General features: G+C 38.0%; 1 protein-coding gene across 1 annotated transcript; it reads left to right on the top strand.

The window, feature by feature from the left end:
* The first annotated feature begins 999 nt into the window (after positions 1–999).
* Positions 1,000–16,835, top strand: zbtb34 (zinc finger and BTB domain containing 34). The gene is made up of 2 exons (XM_053624775.1): positions 1,000–1,078; positions 14,984–16,835. Exon 2 carries the CDS (start codon positions 15,018–15,020, stop codon positions 16,530–16,532), a length of 1,515 nt encoding a protein of 504 aa, XP_053480750.1. The 5' UTR covers positions 1,000–1,078; positions 14,984–15,017; the 3' UTR covers positions 16,533–16,835.
* The last annotated feature ends 8,058 nt before the right edge of the window (positions 16,836–24,893 follow it).

Below are 24,893 nucleotides of genomic sequence, written 5' to 3'. Positions count from 1 at the left end.
ATAGATAAAAAAAAAAAACAAGCAAATAAAAAAACCCAATAAGAAGTCAACCAAAAGGAGAAGAGCGCCATCTCTGGATTACAAAAGAGAGTGCAGCTAATGATCCCTTTTATGTATTAATTACGTATATAACGATTATATAAATTAGAGATCACAATTACACATACTAATAATTGTAAGTACATAAAGAATCAATAAATTAAGCGTGCACTTTAATATAAACTCATCAGTTTATAATGTATTAACCTAGCAATGTCCACTGAAAAGGAACTTATCATTTATTGATGAGTTGTATATTGCTAATCATATTTTCTCTCCAGTTGAAATAAACTAGGGTTATATAACCTACAAAAGGCTACTACAGCTTAGGTGTAAGCTTTCTCAAATATTAGCCAACTAACTTACTGACCTTTATATAATAAAAGAATAAGTAAGCTACATAGCAGAATCTGTTTGATCATCTACAATTTGATTACTGGAGAGCGTTGATCCGCGACACAGTGAGCAACACATCACTTTCGGTCAGCTGGGAGGAAAAAATGCAAACCAAGAGCTCGCTACTCCAGAGATAAGTAGCATGCATACTGAATGAACGACTATTTACAAATAAACCCCAGTGTAGTACATAATAGATGTAACGAAATTGGGGAAATGCTGCAGCTCGGAGGCTAACAGGCAGACGGGAAAATGGGTGGGGAATCTGTCAATCATTTTTTGCTTCAACCAATAAATACTGCTTGTGACATTTTGCATTGGCCAATCATTGACCGTGTTTCCGCCTACTAGCCACGCCTACTGGTGCTCTGGACTGCAGTGTAACTGAAAGGAATCATTTCTAGTGCGCATGCGTGAATGTTTTGAGCATGCGCGAATGTTTTGAGCATGCGCATTGCCAGTTGGGCCGGAGACAGAGATTGGGTAGTGACAACAGCAGCAGCAGCTGGTGTAGGAGGAGGAGGAGGAGGAAGAGGTGGTGGTGGTGGTGGTGGTGGTGGAGGAGGAGGAGGAGGAGGAGGTTGTTAGACTGGAGCTAAAGCGAGTCGCTCCGGAGGAATGGACAGCATTTAAAGCCGGAACGGTAATGAGCACATTATGTTTTCCCGGATGTATTTTAATCAGAATAATTCCTTGTTTGTGCGACTGATTTAGTCTTCGTTTAATTGCAAATGGTTATGTGGCGATCTATCTTTTGTGCTAGCATTCCATAGCTATGTAGCTAACGCTCGAACTAGCTGTGCTGGAAGTATTTCCATGAAATGTTTGCTGTTTGAAAGCTAGCGAATAGCACTGAATAACTGACCGAATAACTGACCGAATAACTAGCTGCTTTGGCGAATAATGACACCCTAATACAGGCTGTCAAAGTTGACACACTCCAAAAAAAACCCCAAAACAAACAAACAAACAAACAAAAAACATATATGTCTAACTAGCTAGCTAACTTTGCTAGTCAACTTGACGTAAGATGTTTGCTTGAAAAAAATGTTGGCTTGGTGAGTTTTTCCTTTCTGTTAGATCATTCTGCACAAGTTGTTGCAGTGTGTAGTTAGGAAAAACAAGAAGGAGCTCAGTTTAGTTAACAGTTTGGTTGTCCGGTGCTTTGCAGCATGGCTCAGGAGTGGCCAAGTAATATCCTGCTATCTACCTAGCTAAAAACTTGGAGATCACTTTGTTAGTTACTACGTACATGACAGCTGTGTAGTGAAAAGAATATTATTAGCTAGTTTGAGGCTGTAAACCGGTTGAAGGTTGCTAACTAACTACAAACTAAACAACTTATACCAGCATGTCCTTGTGAGTAATTAAAAAAAAAAAAAAAAAAGCTTCTTCACAGCAAGTTCTAAACAACTTCCTCATTTCTGATTCAGTTCTCGTTGGCTTGCATTTTTGTTTTGAATCTTTTCAAATTTCAGTGGTCTTTAGGTTAGTTTTGGCCATCTACTTTATGTAGTACTTTATTTTACATTAACTGGATGATCACTTTACATATTATTCAAACCTTAAGCCAAGTTAACTTCTGTGACTCATTAGTATGCACCAGGATGATTTGGATTAATGTTTGTCAGTTCTGGTTCTGCATATTTCACACACATGTCTGTATGTGGCTGTAAGACACCCATTTAATTAGATTTGTTGGCAACCATGAACATATTAATATCTAGCATTCGGAGATACTCCAGGACCAAGATTGGGAAACAACAGACTTACTGGATAGAAACTGAAGTGTGTTTGCTGTTGTGTACCAACAGAAAGCACTGGGCAAAGAACAGAGTTGGTATTGGGCAATATCAGGTCATGCAGTGCACGTGAATTCTCTCAAAGTTCACACAGGTTGACTGTCCTTAACAAGTTGTTTTGTACAATTTATAAAAGGCAAGGTAGATTACATGTGTATCAATAGTTAGGTTATATAGTTGGAAAGAAGAACGTTGCAGTATAGATGCGAATTAATGCAACTTGCTAAAATGTTTTTTCCCCCATTTAGCTGAAGTTGTAGCCTCACCTTTTTTGGTTTGTCCCCCAGAGTGCTATACTTTCCGTATATATTCTATAGGTAGGAGCATTATGGCATTGTACCCAGCATATAAGCGTTTCCCTGCAGGGCTTGTTACAACAGATGGAGCCAAGCCAATTAAGCCATGTGCCTGAGTAGGCCTTATTGCTTTGCATCTGGTAAACTTTTTTATGTTAGAGGTTTTATGGCTGAGTTTCTCTTTACAAGCCATAAAAGATGTTTTTGGTTCTTTGACTTGCTTGTCTTGCTATCTGCTGATTTGTAACAGTGAGCCTCAACTTGGTGATATCAGCAGTAATCGGAAATACAATACTTTTCTTTTGCTGGAAGTCTGTCCTGTCCTGGGGGATTTTGTAAGTGAAGGTAGGGCTGGGAAAATATATAGATATAATATTGTGATAAATGATTACGCAATAAGGACGCATGTCACACCTCCAGTGTTGGGAGTTCGATTCTCGCCGCTGCCCTGTGTGTGCGGAGTTTGCATGTTCTCCCCGTGCTGCAGGGATTTCCTCCGGGTACTCCAGTTTCCTCCCCAAGTCCAAAGACATGCATGGTAGGCTGATTGGCATGTCCAAAGTGTCTGTAGTATATGAATGGGTGCGTGAATGTATATGTGAGTGTGCCCTGTGATGTTTTGGCACCCTGCCTTCTTGTGCCTGATGCTCCCTGGGATAGGCTCCAGATTCCCTGCGACCCTGAAGGATAAGCGGTATAGAAAATATATGGATGGATTACGCGATAAACTTTTGAGATATCGTTGGCATGGTGATATATTTATATATTATTATTATTTATTTTATTTTTAATAATTACACATTAAATGGTACTAAATGAATGCCGGGGGGCACGGTGACTTAGTGGTTAGTGCGTTTGCCTCACATCGCCAGGGTTGGTGGTTCAATTCCTGCTTCCGCCCTGTGGGCGCAGAGCTTGCATGTTCTCCCCGTGCTTTGGGGGATATTCTGGTTTCCTCCCCCAGTCCAAACTCGTGTGTTATAGGCTGATTTGGCATTTCAAATATTGTCCATAGTATGTGTTTATGTGTGAATGTGCCCTGCGATGGATTGGCACTCTGTTCAGGGTGTCCCTCGCCTCATGCCCCTGGGATAGGTTTCAGGCTCCCTGTGACCCTGTTTAGGATAAGTGTTACAAGAAACTCCAATGAATGGGTGTAATTGATTTAACTTTTTTTTTTTTAAACTTAATCTTCTTTTGTTTTTGTAGGCATTAAAGAATGTGCTTTGCAGTTAGTTTGTTAGCTACATTATATATCATGATGCACATCGTGTATCGTAGAAATCAGGGCTGCAACTAACGAGTATTTTCATAATCGATTAGTTGGCCAATTATTTATTCATTTATTTCCGATTAATCGGATGGGGTGGGGCAAACTTTCAGTACCATTGTTTTTGTTTATTTAAAATAAAATCCACAGAGTGTTACAAATATAAACTTTAGACTAAAACTTTACACAACTGTTTGTCCAAAACAGAAAAGAACCCAATACATACACACACACACCAGAATATATATTATTAATTTAGGACTCTAGTTTTATTCCGTGCTTTTTGTGCACCCATAAAAAATAATGCATAAATACTTGTATACAATATAAACTAAAATACATGAATAAAATAAATTTTATAGATAGATAGATAGATAGATAGATACACACACATATATATATATATATATATATATATATATATATATATATATATATATATATATAAACTTATACATATATACATACATAAGCGGCCCAAGATAGGAACGCGTGGAGAATGATGATCAATAAAGTATCAGCTTCGACTAAACGGATAATTCATCATATGTGTGTGTGTGTGTGTGTGTGTATATATATATATATATATATATATATATATATATATATATATATATATATATATATATATATAATGTATGGGTGTGTATATATATATATATATATATATATGTATATAAAAATTATTTACTTTATAGTATTTCTGCATTATTTTTTATGGATGCACAAAAAGCACCGAATTAAACTACAGTCCTAAATTAATAATAAAAACTCCCTTTCACTGCACCTTGTGGTTTGTTACTCACTCCCTTTAGACATATTATTTTACTTGTGTTGACTTTTGATCATAGTCATTTAATTTGACATTACAGATCTTACTTGCACTCCCACTGTGTATCAGCGCGTCTACACCGCGCGTGATCAGCAATGTGGCCTCGTTACTTACAGATCACTTCCGTTATAATAAACGAGAGAATTTACACTGCAAGCGTGCAAATACAACATATAATGACACTAAACTTAAATTAACCTCAACATTTTAAGCAACTTGAACCAGTTTTCCCTGCCCCTTGCACACAGTGGAGCATTTTGGATATAAACATAACTTTGTGCTCGTGCATCACTGTTTGATCTCCGTGGTGTTTAATATAAAATGCCCCCCTGCCTTAGAGGACTTTCTTCCTCAGTCACTTGACGATTTTGCCTCCGTCTGATGGTGACTGAGGTTATGTTGGGGATAAAAGGTAACGTTGACATAAACAGTAAACTGAAGAAAGTCATTGTCGGTGATTCCGGGTATCTGCTAATGCTAGCGTGCGTATGACGTCATGCGTCGTCGACTAGGAAGCGGCTTATACTTCCGGTTAGTAAAAAAAAAAAACCGCTAGTGATATTTAAGATGATATTACCTTTCTAAAATCCACACACTGGACGGTAGAGTACATAATACATAGTGTAAGTGTATAGTACTTCATTTGGGACACAACTTTAGTATTTACTCTCCAAAGCGTTTTCAAAACAGAAGTAACGTAATGAGTAAATCTCCCCCGTGCCGCAATTTTCATAATGGATTATTATCGATTTTATCGATTAGTTGTTGCAGCTCTATTAGAAATGCCCTCAAGTATCATGATATGATATTTTTGTCATATCGCCCAGCCCTAAGTGAAGGCATCATGTCTGTGTCTGTTGACATTGTTAGCCTCACTAATAAGGTGCCTGTACTGGTTCTGGAACAAGTGCCAACCTCGAGTATGATGCTGGTATGAAACCACTGTTCCCAAGGCGTTGGTAGTAGCAGCATTTTACTGCCAAGACAGGAGCTAAAGCCATTTTCATGACTGCCATTTAAATTAGGACTAACTATCAATTATGTTATTAATTCGTTAATTTATCTATTATTTTGTTTTATCCTGATATATTAAATACTAAAAATATTTATTTAAATAATATATCTTATCTATTTACAGCATTTAAATCGACTAGCACTAACACAGAGCTTTTATTAAATAACATAGGCTTAATTAAATAACAGGTCATTAACCACAATGCAGCATTACTAACATTAAGCAGATCTTTTTTTTTCCCCCATTTTTTCCCCCATTTTTTCCCCCCAATTTGACCACCAGCCAGCTCTCCTCTATCATCTGACAGCTACCAAATGTGGTGGGTGTAGGCTGACACATACTTCCTCTGAGACACGGGAGGCCAGCCAGCTGCTGCACATGTTGCGTTACAGGGCAGGGTAACACACTCGAAGCAACGTACTATCGTCCCTCTTTCGCATATATGTGCTTACAGATGCCAACATTTTACAAGGGAGAGAGAGTATGTCGTCCCTCCCACCCAGAAAGCAGGGGCAGTTTTGTTCCCTTGGCTCCCATACACGGATGGCTGTGAGATTCATTATCGGGATTTGAACTCCCACTTTCTGGATGATAGGATGAGCGCTTTTCTGGTTTACCTGTATTTAAAGCCCAGATTTGTTCAATTATGATCGACCAGAAAGGCAAAATAAATTTTAGCAACGTACCGATTAGATCGCTGTTGGGGCTGATTAAGGCATTTTTCAAACTGATCGGTATCAGCTTTATTGAGCATCAATCCCAGTCCCTTGTTGTACGTCAGCTGTCACTGAGAGCACAATTTTTGGCAGGACTACGCGCCTAAAATGTCTGCTGTGTGGAAATATTTTAAATTGGAAAACGAAAGCAGTCCAACAGCCACTTGTAATGTCTGCAATGCGAGCATTTCATGAGGCTGTAGCAACAGAGTTGAGTTCAACACTATCAATTTCATAAGGCAACTAAACACTCAACAGAATACAACAAGTTCACTCGGGTAACTCAGGCAAAGGCTGCACTAAAGCAACACACACTTGAGGATACTTGTAAAAGGACAGAGAAATCCTCCTTTCCTCTTGACAAGGACAAGGCCAAAAAGATTACAGAGGGGGTAATTGAATTAATCACTTTGGATGACCAACTCATCGCTGTGATAAAGAATTTCAGGTTTTCACCAGCTTTTGGAGCCACAGTATGCTCTACTCTCTCAACTCTACTTTTCAGACACTGCACTACTGGAGCTTTATTTGTTGTTACTGTGATTGTTAAAGTTAAGCATTTACACCACTTCAAAGTGGAATTGTGATTATATTGCTCATTTTGAGTGTTCTAGTTTTACTACTACAGTGCTGCACTAAGTATAATTTAGTTTGTTTAATTTGTAATATATTATTAATAATAAAAATAACTAGACCGGTACATTTCCTGAAGAAAATGTGAGTGGTGCTTGCCGTGGCAAAATTCTGAATGGGCGCCAATACTTTCGAGAGCCGCTGGCGTAGGGCGCCAATACCTTTGAGAGCCGGACAGATAGGGCGCCAGCAGTGTTAGAGCTGGCCGTGTAGTGCACCAATACTTTTTGGAGCCGACTGTCAAGGGCGCCAGTACTTTTGAGAGCTGGCTGTGCGGGGTGCCAATATTTTTGAGAGCCGAACAGATCGGGTGCCAATACATTTTAGAGCCGAATGTGTACAGAGGCAAAACTTTTAGAGCTTTCTCTTTAGAGGGCCAATACTTTCGAAACTCAATGCAAGTCTATGGGAAATTTTCCGACTTTGTGCTTCTGTACCAGGAATACCGCCATTCCGATCGCTTATAAAAGTCATAACACACATCTCCTCAATAAGCCAATCGATTTGACACCTCACCTATCGATCTCCGACAAACGGTGCGGGACTAGTTACGTGCCGAAAAAAAAGTGGAAGAAGAAGAATAATCGTTATAATAATAAGTATGCTGAAGAACAATAGTAGTGCTTTTCAAGCACCACTAATAATTTTGTGCCATGCCCCCAGAGGAGCCCAGACTCGGTACTGAGTGCAAACTCAGGTATTTGGACCAAGTGTGAAAACACCCTAACTGTTGCCCAGGAGGTAGTCATAGCATATGTCAAGTGGCATTTAATGGAAGAAGGCAATTCTTGACCCATGTTCAGGTATTTTAGCCAGTGGGGAAAGTAAGTTAATGAGCAGGCATACAGTAGGTCAATGACCCCCCCATATGTAAAAACATGCCTAATCCAGAGGTGAATATTAATCTCTGACTAGCTTTCTAACAGTGTCGCCATATCATGAAGCATACGTACTCTGGCCATGTTCAGCTGAGAGGCTCGTTAAAACTAGAATAACTACATCCCAAAATCTGTACATTTTGTTTGGGTGCTGAAAACCTGTTCAGTACGAGCATCAGGGTCTTCATGATTACAGCAGAAGTTACGACAACACCAAACACAGATGCAACAGCTGAAGAGCTGCGGTCCCGGTCACCATCGAACATATAGTGAATGACACCCTGATGGTGACACTTAGGAGATAGGAGCTACACTGGGATTTTGCTCAATTGCAACAATAACTGAGTGTGTTTTCATTATTATTATTTTGCTTTAATCGTGCTAAGGCCATAAGCTAAGCTAATTGGCGCTTGCACTTTTGCTGCAGATAGATGGCGGCATTGGCAAACAGCGCACACTGCTTCTCCTTCATCTTGTAGGACATGATGCATATATACACTGGTGAATTTTATATAAGATCCTCTCCCTTCAAAATGTTTCATTTAAGTGGCAAGAAAACTGACTTGTTATCAAAAGTGGAATGCCCATGTTGCTATAGCAACCAGTAGTAGGAATGCCTACTGGCAACTTCATAGTATGGCGATCGGCAACTTGCAGCGATAAAATCGCTGTATGGGTGAACGTACCTTAACTCTTTCAGGGCAACTACTACTGTAGTGTTTGTGGGTGGGTCAAAGTCCATGTTCGCAAGTAACCATTGAACAGCAGAGTCAGAGTTTTTTGTTACAAACCGTTTTTTGTACAGGAGGTAAGTCTGGAATTACTGATGACTCGTTTCAGCTGTTTTTCAGAATCGGCGTTTAATTTTGGGAGTCAATAACTCCATTTGTCCTGCACTTTGTTTTTTTTAAACTTTGCAGACTTTTTACGTTCACAAACAGCTCTGTAACACTACATGGAAGGTAATATCTGAAAAAGCTTAATAGGTGCACTTTAACAAAGATATATTTTTTGGATTGTTTGATATTCATGAGATCTTTTTTTTTTTAAATTTGATCTTTTGTTAAAAAAATTCACAAGAGGTTAAACAATAAAGATAATTTTTCACAGCCTTCTTTGCTATTATTAGTGGAGGGCAGTGTGTGTGTGTGTGTGTGTCCATCCATGAATGAAAAAAAAGTGTCATATAATATTTGTCTTGCATGATTTATATATATATATATATATATATATATATATATTATTTATATATATTATATATATATACACACACAGTGTATATACAGTATCTCACAAAAGTGAGTACACCCCTGACATTTTTGTAAATATTTGATTATATCTTTTAATGTGACAACACTGAAGAAATGACACTTTGCTACAATGTAAAGTAGTGAGTGTACAGCTTGTGTAACAGTGTAAATTTGCTGTCCCCTCAAAATAACTCAAAACACAGCCATTAATGTCTAAACTGCTGGCAACAAAAGTGAGTACACCCCTAAGTGAAAATGTCCAAATTGGGCCCAAAGTGTCAATATTTTGTGTGGCCACCATTATTTTCCAGCACTGCCTTAACCCTCTTGGGCATGGAGTTCACCAAAGCTTCACAGGTTGCCACTGGAGTCCTCTTCCACTCCTCCATGATGACATCACGGGGCTGGTGGATGTTAGAGACCTTGTGCTCCTCCACCTTTCGTTTGAGGATGCCCCACAGATGGTCATTAGGGTTTAGGTCTGGAGACATGCTTGGCCAGTCCATCACCTTCACCCTGAGCTTCTTTAGTAAGGCAGTGGTCGTCTTGTTTGGGGTCGTTATCATAAACAAAATAATCATTATATAACTGTTGTAACTTCTTGTGATCTGTAAGCACAAGGCCTGGAATTAAGCCTGAGAAGGGCTCGTACTGGGTATTTCTGGTTAATCCTTGTTCAATGCCAAGAGGAAAAGGAAAATTGGGATGAAATTCAAACACTATCACTTAATGTTGGGTTAATGTAGACTCAAGCAAATGTTCAAGCTAGAACACTGAAGTGTTCACTCCGCATAGTCTAGAGATTTTTAATATATTTTGCGTAGTTTTGTCTTGCTTAACAATTGATAAAGGACCAAATCCAGGGCTGTAAACCTGTGAGCATAACCTTCTGGAGTTTAGCCAAGGACATTTGCCCCTTGAGTCCACCAAACCACTTCTGTGTACATTCTCTGGCAACTTGTCAAATAAGTACACATGGCGTAGGTGGGCAGCCTCCATTTTGCCTCACACTGTAAGATTCACCTTACATAAAATTGTATCTTTCTTGGTTATTTCTTTCAGTTTAAATAAATCAGTGGTGCTTGCTATCCACAAATGGGACCTTAAACTAAAAAAACCTTGGGAACCACTGCTTTAGACTATGCCAAGATGTAAATACATAGGTAGTGGTACAGCTGTCTTTACAAGCTGACAGGTTCTCACATTGTTGAGACTTCTAGTGCAGATGATAACTAAGGAGCTTTAAAGCAGGCTGAGGAGAGAGTAGTGAGCACTTAAACATCCTAAACATGGTTCTACTTGTTAATACATGGTTCTGCTTGACCCAGGTTTTAGTAAGTTACATATTCTAATGTCCATACAGTAACACAGCCATTCAACGCTGGATGTGTTTGATTAGGTTTTGGCTTACATTGTGGTGCACATCCTCATGACCTCATGTCTATCACAAACAGATGATATTGAAGGTGGCTTGGACTAAAAAGTACACATTCTTTGTAGAACTTGGAGAGACTTAGAGTTCTTTTCTGTATAAAAAAAACAACATTCTTTTCCAAATCATGGTGAAATTGGCCAAGTGCAGTACATCTTCTTACAGTTCATTTGGGGCCAAGAAGAGAAGTTAAAAGTTATGTTAAAAAAAATCCAGTAACATGTAAAATCCAGTAACATGTTCAAATAAGCCTTAATATTAAGAAAAACCAAACATAATTTGATTGAATCAGAGTACATCATTCTACAGAGACAAAAAACAAATCTCAAAACTGACCTAACAGAAATGGACCTAAAATCCATCACCTTCTGTTCTGTAATTGGAAAAAGATCAACAGTGGGATGGTGTGATGTGGCCCAAAATAAACAGAGTTGCTGTTATCACCTCATTGGTTATCACCCAGTTGATTATTTGCTTATAACAGCACATCCCCAAAGTGGTTTATTACTCTTATACCACATCAAGTCAATAACAGTTACACTTTTGTATTTATCAGGGATAAGTTCCATATCTTCAATTATTTGATATTTAGGTGAGTCTTTTTCCATCCTTCATTCAAGGAAGGCCAGTCATTGAGCTATATAGGGCTGTAACTAGCAATTATTTTCATAGTCGATTAGTTGGCCGATTATTTTTCAAGGGGGTGGGACTTTCAATACCCCTTTTTTTATTTATTTAAAATAAAATCCACAAACTGAGTGTTACAAATATAAATTCATACTAAAACGTTACACGATTGTTTGTCCAAAACAGAAAAGAACCCAATACACACACACACACCAGAATATATATTATTAATTTAGGACTGTAGTTTAATTAGGTGCTTTTTGTGCATCCATAAAAAATAATGCATAAGTACTTACATATAATATAAACTAAATAAATAAAATACATTTTTATGCATATATAATATTAGTATTAGTAAAAAAAAATATATATTAGTATTTATGCTTTATTTTTTATGGATGCACAAAAAGCACTGTATTAATCTACAGTCCTAAATTAATAATAAAAACTCCCTTTCGCTGCACCTTGTGGTTTCTGTTACTCACTGCCTTTAAACATATTATTTTACTTATGTTTACTTTTGATCATAATGTTTTAATTAAACATTACAGATCTTACTCGCGCTATACTGTGCATCACCGCGCTTGAGGAGCAACACGGCCTCATTACTAATACATCACTTCCGTTATAATAAACAACAGAAGTTACACTGCAAGCACGCAAATACAACATATAATGACAAACGTAAATTAAACTAAAACTTTTCAGCAATTTGCACAAGTTTCCCCAGCCCCTTGCACACATTGGAGCATTTTGGATATCTCTGCGGTGTTTAATATAAAATGATCCCCTGCCTTAGAGGACTAATCGTTGTGTGACCATTTCACCTCCATCTGATGGTGACTGGGGTCATGTTGGGAATAAAAGGTAATGCTGACATAAACATTAAACTGAAGAAAGTCATTGTCGGTGACTCTGGGTATTAGGCTAAAACTAGCGGCGTCGCATTACATGTGTATGACGTCATGCGCCATCGACTAGGGAGTGGCTTATTCTTCAGGTTAGTAAAAAAAACCTACTAGTGTTCTATTTGAGATGATATTACCTTTCTAAAATCCACACACTAGACGGTAGAGTGCATAGTGTAAGTGTATAGAACGTCATTTGGGACACAACTTTAGTATTTACTGATGCGTGTTTTCAGAACAGAAGTAACATAAATGTACCCCGTGCCACACACAGACCGACTAATCGATAATGAGATTTGTTGAGCGCGATTTTCATAATCGATTATTATCGATTAGTTGTTGCAGTTCTACAGCTGTAACATGGGCTCTGTAGCATGTGCTCCAGAGTCAACAGTTTCAGCCACGTCTGCCACCAGGTCATATACACAAGCGCATTGAAGCTTAAAATGTAATTTGTAGCCTGTGTAATAATGTCCTAAACCAAGTTTTTGGTTTAATTATCAAAAAGACAACTGATCAGCTAGTCGACTACATTTTTGAATTGGTCAACTAGTAAAAGTTAAATGGTTGTGCAACCCCTGCACTTTATTTATTTCTTTATTTTATTAGTATTTTTATGCACGTGTTGAATAGTAACTTTGGTCGAAATCTTCATCCCTAATATTTTGACAGTTATTCATTGAATATTAACGAATAGTGGTTTAGCCAGTGCACTTTGCTAGCTTGGCCAGTGTCTATGTTTCCTCTTGACATGTTTCTGTGACTATTGTGTTTCTCTGTTTAATGCAACCTGGGAATAAGCCTATACTCTGTGCTATAAGCTCTTTGCTCAAGGAGCTATACAACATGCCAAGGGAAGAGTTCTTGTGTTTTGCTGATGTGCCATTGTAGAAACACACACTGGGACAAAAAAGTAAAGCAGACAGAGATTTACAGAAGACAACAGTTTTAGTAAATTAGTTTACATGCAATGATTTCAAAATTCAGTATGAAAATTTTTCCTCATTTTGTACAGTAAAAGAGTTAAATTAATCTGCAAAATGCTTTAGAATAAATAAAAACAGTTTTTAGAAAGTTTTGTAAATTTATTTTAAAAACAAACACAAAAAAACCCAGAAAAATCTGAAAAATACCATCTGCTAAGGCACACCTGTCTGCATAAAACCTTAGATCTGATAGAGCATGTCATCAAAAAATAAGCCATGAGGTTAAAGGAATTGTTTGTAGACCTCCTAGACAAAAATTTATTCAGGAAGGGAAAGTTTATTCAGTTTTGAATATCCCCAAAAAAAACAGGCTAGAGATAATCACCCAGCCAAACTGAACAAACAAGGCAAAAAACTTTACTTAGGGAGGTGACCAAAGAGCTTGAAGGTCTCTGTGACGAAACTCTAGAAATCCTATGTGATGGGAGAATCTGCTAGAAGTACAACCATCTCTGTAGCACTTCACTAATCAGGCCTTTACTGCAGAGTGCCCAGAGGGAAGCCATGCCTCAGTAAAAGGCGTATGACTGCTCAGTTGGACTTTGCCAAAAGACATTTCTCAGGTCATGAAAAGCAAGATTCTATGATATAATGTAATGTAATTATGATTGGACCATTTGGCAGAGACAAGCGCCTCCTTTAAGGGTTTTCTTGCCCAATGTGATCAGCTGCACACATATACACTGTGGTGGAATATACATTTGCACTTTAGTCATATTAACATTATGTTTTATAAGTAATTCTGAAAAGCTTATTAGGGCTAAATGGTCAATGCAGTAGAAATGAAGAAACAACAAGCCCACAAAGGACTTGCTTAAATCTTCCCTATGGACAGTAACACCTAATTGAAAATGGCCATTTCTGACGACTCCTCTTCTTCGATTATGGTCACTCCCCTGAGTATGGCTTAGTGTTGTGATTAGACAGTGATTGTGCTTCAGTGTGTCATGACTGCATCACATTGATTTAAAGTGAAATGCAATGCAAAGAGGAATTACATTCACATCTGACAAGTCAGCATTTGATCCTTAAACATTAATATCCTGCTGCTTTTCACTGAAGAAATCATACAACCTAAGAGCAATGAAGGTTTTACTTTTCAGTGTAGAATGTTTTCTGTATGTCTCTACTGGGTACTGGGTTTAGTGTTTTTCCATTTTAAACAGAACTGCATAGTAAAATGCAGTGCAGAGGTATGGATTTCTTTTAAATGTGAAACACATTCACTTATGACATTAAGACAGCGTTTCATTTTTAATAAATGTGTTATACTTTTCTCTCTGGCACAAAATTTTCTACAAAGTACCAGATCTTTTTGCAAAATTGCCTTGCTTAAAGAGTTGATTTGTAGGAGATGCCAAGTGTCAAATTGGAATTAATAAAAAAAGAAAAGAAATAAATGAAAAGAAATAAATGTGCTGACCAAGTAAGATTTACTTTGAGAAATGAATACTTTTTTTCTGAAAAGGTTTGACAGTGTCCCTTAAATCAGAATAACACTTCACACATTCATTTGTTGTGTTGCAACCGCAATGTGTTATTTAAAGGTCCTATATCTTAGTATCTAACAACCTCATGAGACCTCATAAAGCAGTCCCTTCAATGTTAATTTGTAATTTGTTACTCTGTTAATAGCCTTCTCAACAAAAGAAGCTTTTGTAGTTGTCTTTTGACCACCTTAAATGTTTTTGATGTTTTGTATTAGACAGATTAGGTGATTAAAATCTCACTAATGATATTAATACCTAAAACCAAGAAATAGGGTATTTTTTGCCCTAAATAAACGTTTATTTCTAAATGTCTGTATTGTTCGGCCATATTTCCCAGTTTGTGTTGCTATTTGGTTGTATAATTAAAATTTATTTTAAATAATGTAATTAAACATTTTTCTGTCTCCTTGTAGGTTTTCTGCAAAGCAGGTGGGACATCAGTGAGTCATGGAGGACGACGGCGGCTTCATAGAGTTTGATGTGCCAGAGTTCAGCAACGCTGTCCTTAAGCAGCTCAATGAGCTGCGGATCCAGGGTAAGCTCTGTGATATAATTGTGCACATCCAGGGCCGACCATTCCAGGCACACAAAGCTGTGCTGGCTGCCAGTTCACCATACTTCCGTGACCACTCGTCTCTTGGCACCATGAGTGGACTCTCCATCTCTGTGATCAAGAACCCCGCAGTGTTTGAGCAGCTATTAACCTTTTGCTACACGGGACACATGGAGCTGCATCTGCGTGACGTTGTTAGCTTCCTCACAGCCGCCAGCTTCCTGCAAATGCAGGCTGTCATTGACAAGTGTACACAGATCCTGGAGGGCCTCCACTCAAAGATCACTCTGCCAGTGGTTTCTGGCCGAGCAGAAGCTGAAGAAGACCTTGATTCTAGAGTTGTACACAATGGTGCAAAAGAGGTGGGCATTTTTTTGAATCCTATCCAGATTTCCCCACCCTATTACCCTAGGAAAAGCCATCTAATGGACACAAGTGGAGGTGAAAAAGGGCTTGCGCACTTAACAGAGGAAGGGCAATCAGATCGAGGGAGCGATTGCGCTTCAGAGCAGGAGGCATCAATGGAAGCAGAGCCTGATCAAGTGGACTTGATTGAGAAGAATGGGCAAGTTGCCGACATTCACATCAAGCTGGAAAAAACAGAGCGGCCCAGCTACTCAGACAGCTCATCAGCGGGCGATGATAGCTACCACACAGAATTGGTGGATGGTGAGCAAGTCCTAGCCGTGACTGTGGGACCTTATGGTCCAGTGCCACCCCCTGCTCAGTACACCTATTCGGCACTCCCTTCATCCTGCTTTGTTGGAATCAGTCAATCCAGTCCCTCTCAGTCGATTCTCAGCGGACTTGGAGGTGGCCGCACCAGATCTAAGCGGAATATGCCAGTCCCAGTACTTTCTCAGCTTAAGCCAGGCATAGAGGATGGAGAGGGAATAGCATCAGGAGTTGTTTTTGAGAATGACGTGAGGGAAAGAGGTCTCCGTGGACATTGGTATCCGTTCAACGAGCGCCTTGTATGTGTCTACTGTGGCAAGTCCTTTAACCAGAAAGGCAGCCTGGACCGCCACATGCGTTTGCACATGGGCATTACTCCATTCGTCTGCAAGTACTGTGGCAAGAAGTACACGCGCAAAGACCAACTAGAGTATCACATCCGTGGCCACACAGACAATAAACCCTTCCACTGCCAGATTTGCGGCAAGTGCTTCCCTTTTCAGGGCACTCTCAACCAGCACTTGCGTAAGAAGCACATGGGTTCCGGCATCGAGATGAATAACCACACAGGCTCACAAGGGGAAGCAGCAGATGGCCAGCGAGGGGCACCTGTGGAGGTCTCAGAGAATGTCTTCAGTGATGCCTATAATGATGATGGGTCTACAAAAAATATGAGCGAGGAGAGTGTAAAGGGTAGTTCTGAAGAACCCCCTGGGTCCAGATGTGATTATTAAGCAATTGAGATTGTATTGGGTTTCATTCTGTGATGTGCAGCCTTTAAAAGTTGACCATGTGTAGAGAAGTGGATGTTGAACCTGCCTTGCACATTTTCCACTTGTGCATTTTGTTTAATTTTATTTATTTATTTTTTTTTTGTGATCTGGTTTAAGAAGAGAACACATTCTTAATAAGCAAGTTTTTCAAAGGTGAGGGGAATTGTAGTGAGGGAGGAGAAGGACCGAGTGGGACATGTCAAGAATTCAGGCATTTAAAGAGGTTTTTTTTTTGTTGTTGTTGTTTTATTTGTTTGTTTGTTTATATATATATATATATATATATATATATATATATATATATATATATATATATATATATATATATATATATATATATATATATATATCTTTCCATGTTTTTAAGCATAGAGTAATATAGGCATGTTGCAATAATGAATAATGTGAAAGCTCAGTTAAGATGCTTGTCATATCATGCTTTTACCTGACCATGTTTTTGCACATTTGGCATCAAGTAGGCCAATAACTCGCAAGGATTGGTTTTAGCTACCAGTGCAAAAGCTCTGTGACACATCTGTTCAATACCTCATCATACAATGTAACATACTCTCAGTAAGGCAGTATTGTCAACGTTTGTTCAGCTCCAACCAGGTTCTACCTCAGTCCAGAACCTGAAAGGAAGTGAAGAAGCATCTTGTTTTAAAAGGTTTCAGTTGCTTTACATAGCAATATTGGCACAACACATTTTCACTACATAAAGGTACTACAGTGAACTGTTTGTTTCAGACTGTATGAAATCCAGACTGCTGTCATTGGATTGGTTAAAAATGCTATGTTTTTAAGAGAGGTGCTTTTTGGGTGGTTAGGGTTAAGTTAGGTTATAGTCTACCTGCGCTATGCAGCATTAAGGATGGGGAATTACACACCAGATATTATTAATTGTATAGTTATTTACACTTTGGGTCTACAACAGCAAATATATGTAACAGCTGATTGTATTGCAAAAAAAAAAACAAAAAAAAACCCTCTAGATTTTTAGAGATTTTAATACAAGAAAGTATATTTAAAAAAAATAAATAATAATAAATCAGAAGAGCTGATGTTGATATTAGTTTTTCTATTGCAATATTCATTTGTTGGTCTTTGGCTTTCCAACAACTTCTTGTGCTGGACCACATTTTCCAGTATAAAAAATCCTGACACCCAGAAATATATCGGAGCAGCACAAGCCTAATCTCAGTACTGAAAATCATGCCGAAAATCCTCAACACTAAAGCGTCAAATGCATTTTAGGTTAGTGCAAGATTGTCAGAGTGTCAGTACATTATTTATTTCAAAGGGAATAGATTGTGTGTAGCTTTAGACATTTCTGATGAGCCATATCAACCAGTTTGGGGATGAATGTCTTTTGTTGCCTTTAAAGCTTCCTTTAAGATTTATTCTACATAACGCATACTCACTGGAGGAGATGTAAATTTGAATTCTGTTGGGATAGTCTAAACTAATATCTTTGAAGAAATTTACACAAACCATAAAATTTGTTGAAATTTCAAAGTTGTCTAAGGTCATGTTCCAAAGTTGACACTCCCTTCCTTAGCAATTTGACAAATGGGTTATGATACTAATCTCAAGAAAACCATAATTGGACACCCTGTTTCCATTGTCAAGGTGGCAAAATCTACCAAATTATAGCCTAGATACTCCAACAGTGCTGCACCATTTTACTTAAAAAAAAAAAAAAAAAAAAAAAAAAAAAAAGGTTGGAATATCAGGCGCTAAAAGTGAAATAAAGTCTTCAGCTGAAAATAACTAGGCTGTTCTTGTTCAAATTGTGTCAATATGTTTGTCTTGTTAAAACAAGAATATAAGCACTGTCAACAAGAAAATGTTAACAATACTTCTACTTACAGTCATTAGTTTTATTATTTATGATTGCAGTTTTTAGACATGAAAATATTGTTTTGAGCTGGAAATGTTTAAAAATGTAAAGCTTGTAGATACAGAATTGATTCTAGTAGTGTGTTTGGCTAACAGTTTGGGGAACACTGCTGCACCATTAGCAATATAGTCTGACTCTAGAAATAATCTACAAAACCTGTTGTTGAGAAAATTACATTAATCTGATCTCTTCAGGTTAAAATATGAGTAGTTGTACTGTTTAAAGTTGGTTTACTTTTGCTTTGACGGTGTTCTTAAAAAAAAAATCTACTGAAATTAAATTACTAGCTTTCCAATTAACGCTTGTGTAATTGATGCATGTTGACTTTGAAGGCACCCAAATTTTCATCCCCATGAATGTAACTTTATGTAGAGCAAACTTTACACTGCATGACTATAGGGTTTGCTTTCTTCACTGACCAACATAGATAACGGTGTTTGTTCTAATCTCCAGTCTCATTCTGCACATAGTTCTTGTGTGTAAAATGTGCAGACACACTTCCATTATAAGTCAGGTGAAAAAGTTTACCTGTGACAATCGCTGGAAATTTTTTCTAACAATGTTTTGGAAAACAGTGACTCACAATGCTCTATTTGTACTCTTCGCTATTTGTGTCATGTTGTTAATTCTGTCACTGTAAACTTTAGTGCTCTTTGCTCTGAGAGACACTTGTGCAGATTGCTTAACAGATACCACTTATGCTAGGCATTTCCCATTTGCTATTGAAACCCCCTTATTGAAGATCATAGCACTTAATTTGAAGTAATATGTGTCTACAGTATTGTAAAGTTTACTTTTTCCTCATTTTACAGCATCTTCTTCCCTAGACCAAAGCAGATGGTTTTATGGTTGATTTATAAATGGTGCGCTTTTTTTCTTTTCTTTTTTTTTCTTTTTTTTTTTTGTCTTTACATTATTTTGTAAACACAGGTAGTTTATTTAAATCAGTTTGTCCTTGTATTTGGATGTTTTATATTGTGATGAAACTGTCAAACCCTTTGTCTTAAAAAGTCTTTTCATCTAAGGTGAGATTTCACACTAGAGAAAAGTAGCAGTGCTTCATAGAATCCTGTGGAGGTTCTGTTCTATTTTAACTTTTAGTGAAATACATTTTATTTAGTTGTATTGTTTTGTTTGTTTGTTTGTTGTTGTTTTTTTTTTTATAAAGTTTTTCTTTTCTCTTGTGGCACATCAGTCGAAAGACTTCAAAGCCTATGTTTGCAAGCAGGTATAAACAGATGATTGCTAGTTTCATTTCTGTGTTATGTGGCAGTATGCAGTCAGCAGTGGTCCTCTGATGGTCCCTTTCCATTTTGGAAATAAAGAGTAGCTGATATTCTGCACAGCAGCAGATGGGCTACAGTCAATTATGTATGTACCATAAGATAGGTGTACATGTGCCTAGTGCCCACAGCCATTGTTCTGGTGAAAATGACATGTTTTTGATTGGTTAGATCACATGTAGAAAAGAGATTAGATTATGTCTACCTAATAGTTCATGCAATATTGGCCACTAACCAAAGAGCAAACCAAAAAAACATGCGGTGTTGGTTATATACGCTGCACAGTTGAGTGTTGAGAGCAAACCCAAATCCCACAACCAATGAGAATCATGAAACAGTTTTCCAGCCAAACACCCATGGAGTACCAGTGCTTGACTTCTTGCTATGATTTTGTTTTTTCTTTCTTTAACTGTGTATGAAGAAAAGAGAAAATCTGCTAACTTGCAGTTAAGGTAAATGTTAAGGTGACTTAAGCCATAAATATGCGATAGTAGTGGTGGAATGACTGGAGGTTTTAATTTCTTTGAAGAACAAATGATTTAGAAACATCAGTTCTTATTGAATAATCTGTATTAGGATTGAATCTGTGCCTTGCCACAAGACATGCTAATTTACCTTCTATACCCCTTTTCTAAAGTCATTTACAGGACAGATACCTTGTGCACGAATCAGTTAATTTTGGTCAATATGTATTTATCAAGTAATTGATACTTATGCTTATTAACACCACTTGTCAGAGTTCTTGCTTTATACATGCATATAATCTTTTACCTGTTGCTTTTATGTTATAATATGTTTTATGGAGTTAAGAAGTTAAATGCAGTAGCAGAGGTGTTGCATTAATATATGTAATATGCAGTTTTGACCGGAAGAGATTGTAGCAGGTCATAAAGGGACAATCAGACAGCTTCATACACGAGAAGCTACCTCTTGAAATAAGTGAATTATACCTTCAACTATTGAATTTAACTTTCAATTAGATCTTGGCTGAATGAATCTTTTCATTGTGCCAACCACTCTGCAGTTTAATGTTGAAGTGCATGCTAGACCACTTGTAGATGTAGAAATGTACTGCATGGTGGTTACCACATCTGACAAAAACCGAAATAGAGATGTTTTTTCTGTTTGTTTAATTTGTGTTTTAAATGTTATTGTCTGGCATGCACTTAAGATAAACTTTTATATAATCAAAAGATATTCTACATAGAGGGGACTAGCTTATCATATCTTACTCCTCTTTAAAGGGACTCAAATATAAGGCCTCAAATATTTCACTTCTATGGAGTTTTAACCTTTTTAATGGTGCTTTTAGACTGGTCAGGTGTATTTGATTTTATATGCTAATACATATGTACATAAGGGACATAGTGGTGATTTTTAAATATGGTTGAGTATAATAAGATTAGTATCAGTCAACTCATTTTGGCAGGATAACTGTTCACTGTTTGTGTTCAAATCACAGAAAGGCCAAACAGTTACTATGAGCTGTGCGCATGAATCAGAAAGAAGGGTTCAAAGGAATAGCTATAGGACTACTTTAAGAATTTGCAGCTGGTCCTTATATCAAAGCTGACTTGCTTCAGGTAGTTTATGAACACTGATATTAGTTATAAAGTCTTCCATTGCTTCTCTGCTTCCAACATGTCTCCACTGTGTAATATGCAAAAGCAATATCCTTTTTTTTTTTTTTTTTTTTTTTTTTTTTTTAAAAGCAGTTTGGCACTGCGGTCTGTTGCATGTTACAGAAGTATCATGTCTCAAAGTAAGTGCTGTCAGTGATATCAGGGAGACTAGGAGAGGAGGAGGATTATAATGATTATAACTAAGACTTGTGAACATTTGAATACATTGTGTGAAAATGGTTTCTTGGTTTACTACAGTTCATAGGCCATGTATCAGCTGAAGGCTGTGAGTTTCTGAGCCTCATGCATCTTTTGTCTGTGTATTTGTACTACACCTATCTGCCACTTCACTGCAGCTAGTTCAATGCTGTATCTGTATCAAATATGAACGGCGTCCCGGGAGGGATATGCTGCTTCCCTGAGAACCACAAAGATCTCTTTCATGTCCTCATGTACTTGAGCTTGAACACACCGTACTGAAAGTAATAAGTATGTCTTTTGATGGATATCTGCTATCGAGCAATCCCTGGAATTGTTTGCTTCCAGTTCTCATGTATTCTGTGATATGGCAAAAAAAAAAAGTACAACTCAGGGTTTACTAGTATTCAGCTATGGCCACTTTGGACATACAATGCATTTTGTATGTTCAAATTAATCATGCACTTTTACTTCAGGTTGGGGAAGCATGTCCTCAGTCAATGGTTCCCAAAAAAAAAAAACAGTCTGCCTCATGGGTGTCTATAAGACACCCACCTTTTTTCCATTTTTACTTTCTCTATCCATAGGATGAGCGCAGGGCTTTAGGGTCAAGGAAACGCTGGAGATCATTGGGCTTTTTCCATGGAAGTATCGCTCTGTAATCCACTATATCAATAACCTCACAAACCCTACTGTGAACCTCAGATATTCTACTGTTTTATACAATTATGAAGTACATTAAAGCTAGCTGGTGCCAATGCTGTAAAAGTTAACTCGCCATTTCTCAATTTTTTTCATAGCATGAAATAATATATTTATTCAAATTATATATTTTGCTCATAATCATTCTGTGCTGCTTTTTTTGTTTTACAGAGCTTGTAAATTGCTTTTTTATGATCTATAAATGACAATAAATGCACAAAATGCAAAATGCATTTGTTCGTAAAATAAAGATGCTGATTTGGCAAATGTGTTTTGTGTGATTTTTTTTTGTGTGCGCGCGCGAGTGTGTGATTGTGTACATCACTGTCTTCATTCCCCCACCTGATGTCGCTATTTTCACTTAAATAACAGGCCAAACACTGCCTCTGTGTTTGGTTATATGCATGGTCTGTACCTGAATTTGATATTGAGACTTGATGAGTTTGGTGATGGAGAGGCTAAATCCGGGTATTTTAAAAGTTCATATAATGCCTTTCTGCAGAATGACATCTTTCTATAATATAGAAATATATGATAGTTACTACTAATTAATGTAGTTACATGGATATATTGTTTAAATGTACGAGAGTATTACGAATATTCGTTAATCAACGTATTTGTTCTCATGGTTAAGTATCAGTGGCAGCTGGTCAATTATTTAAACATACTATTTGCCTTTTAGTCATGTTAGCATTTATTAAAAAGTCAAAAAATCTCAATTGTATTTTGTTCATATCTGTGTGCAGTGCGCCGGCCAAATGTGTGTGTATGTAGGTCCCTAAAGGGTCACGAAACCTCCCTCTTTCAGTTTAAGTCTACCTCTCAATGTTTTTGAAAAATGCAGCTTGAATGGGCATGGATGGCTATGCGAAGAAGGGAGGGGGAGGGGCATGGCAGGGAAAGGCAGGAGCGGGGGGCGAGCCTTCAGAACACTCACAGTAAAGAGGGCAAGTGCAAGTTTGCAGATGGGACAGTGGACTTCTCTCCTCCTGAATCCCCAGGGCTAAATGGTGACACGATATATAGCATTGCAGGTCCTCTGACCTATCTATTTCAACCATTAGCCCCTGGCCTGACTATGGAGGAAAAGATAAAATAAAACCGGAGGCAGCGCGAATGGGAGGAGTGTCATAATTCTTGCTAGCTAATAGGCTAGAGCTTTTCACAAATAAAAAGGCAAAGGATCTTCCCTTCAACGCAGACTCTCGTTGCATAGTTTTGCACGCGACGGCCTGCGGAGCTTTAAGCAGTTTAATTAGCTCAAAAAGCAAGTTAAACTGTCATGGTTAAAATTAGACACATACCTAATTTGAAGGGATAGAAAAGTCCTTGGGACTGAGTACCACATCATTGTGTAGCCGCAAACTGCTTTCATGAGCACGTCTGAAGTCCACCTTCCTCCAATTCTTGTAGCTCTCCCGAGAAAAATGCTTGCTACACACAAACAGTTTCTATGCATCAGTAGTTGATGGCCAACCAACCGCCCTCAGCCAGAGTGTAGGCCTGGTAGCATCGTTGGGAAAGCTATAGAACACACTCTAACTCGTACACCACTGAAATAAATACTTGCGACACATTTGAACACCTCTCTCATCTAAGTCTGTTGTAGGAAGGCACCAGGAAAGCACCAAGTGTTGTCGTGAATAATATAGAGACATCTCATAAGAACACGCAGGCTCATGAATAATTATGAGACCCCGACGGGTCATCGAAGTATTATAGTACATTGCCACATCACTGCCAGTGACAACTCCAACCCAAAGACTCGAGAGGAGAACTAATAATTCCTGTTTCCAGTACAGAACCTATGGGGATGTTGCAGCGCCTGCACGGTCAAAACAAAATGAATGAATCACTCTCGTTGTTCCCGAGTCATAGTAAAGATTCGTTCAAAATGAACAAATCGTTCATGGACGACACATCACTGCAAGACTTAAAACATCTCTCTGAAAAATGCAAATGGCACGAAAGAAATCACAGCCATCCCAGATAGCAAGCACATTTGGGCCGATTCCGGTAGAAATGCGCCACTGTCGGCTCAATGCCAGTATCGGTGAAAAGGTAATTGCCCAGAGCCCTGCCAACTGCTCGCACCACTTCTGGCTGACAGACGGTTTTTGCTATGTGGGCCAGTCTCAGCTGAAAGCAGGTGTAGTTGCAGCAGGTCCATACTTGGTGTAGCTGTGTGTACCTACTTTCGGCCCGAGTTCGTTAAATCAGTCGGACGACAGCTAGAATTAAGGAGCTCAACCGCCTGGGAAAAAAAACGTTTTGATGGTTAAATCAATTAGGATCCTTGAGGCTGCAGTCATTCTTCGTTTTTAAGAGGAATGATTTCAGCTGAAGAAGGTAAGTAAATTAATTGAGTAATTTCAGTCTACAATATTGTTTGATGTTTAAAATCAGGAAGAAAATGTTTTTAATTTCTTTATTATGGTATGTGTAATGGCGACGAGACCATAACATCAGATGGTGTACTAGCAGCTAGCTAGCCGGCTAGCTAATTTAGCTAACATTAATGATTTGTATGAGTTAGGAGGATGTGACAAATTGCCCAAATTGTGTATTCATTCATGCAGTAGATTCTGGTGGTTTTTTATTTTAATTTTATGTTTTT

Source organism: Ictalurus furcatus, chromosome 5 (genome assembly GCF_023375685.1).
Source record: "Ictalurus furcatus strain D&B chromosome 5, Billie_1.0, whole genome shotgun sequence".
Taxonomy (NCBI): Eukaryota; Metazoa; Chordata; class Actinopteri; order Siluriformes; family Ictaluridae; genus Ictalurus; species Ictalurus furcatus.
The sequence above is the reverse complement of the archived record's forward strand: the minus strand, read 5'-3'. Positions and strand labels throughout refer to the sequence as shown.

Coding starts and splice junctions, on each gene's coding strand:
- zbtb34 (XM_053624775.1), top strand. CDS start 15,018: ATGGAGGACGACGGCGGCTTCATAGAGTTTGATGTGCCAGAGTTCAGC.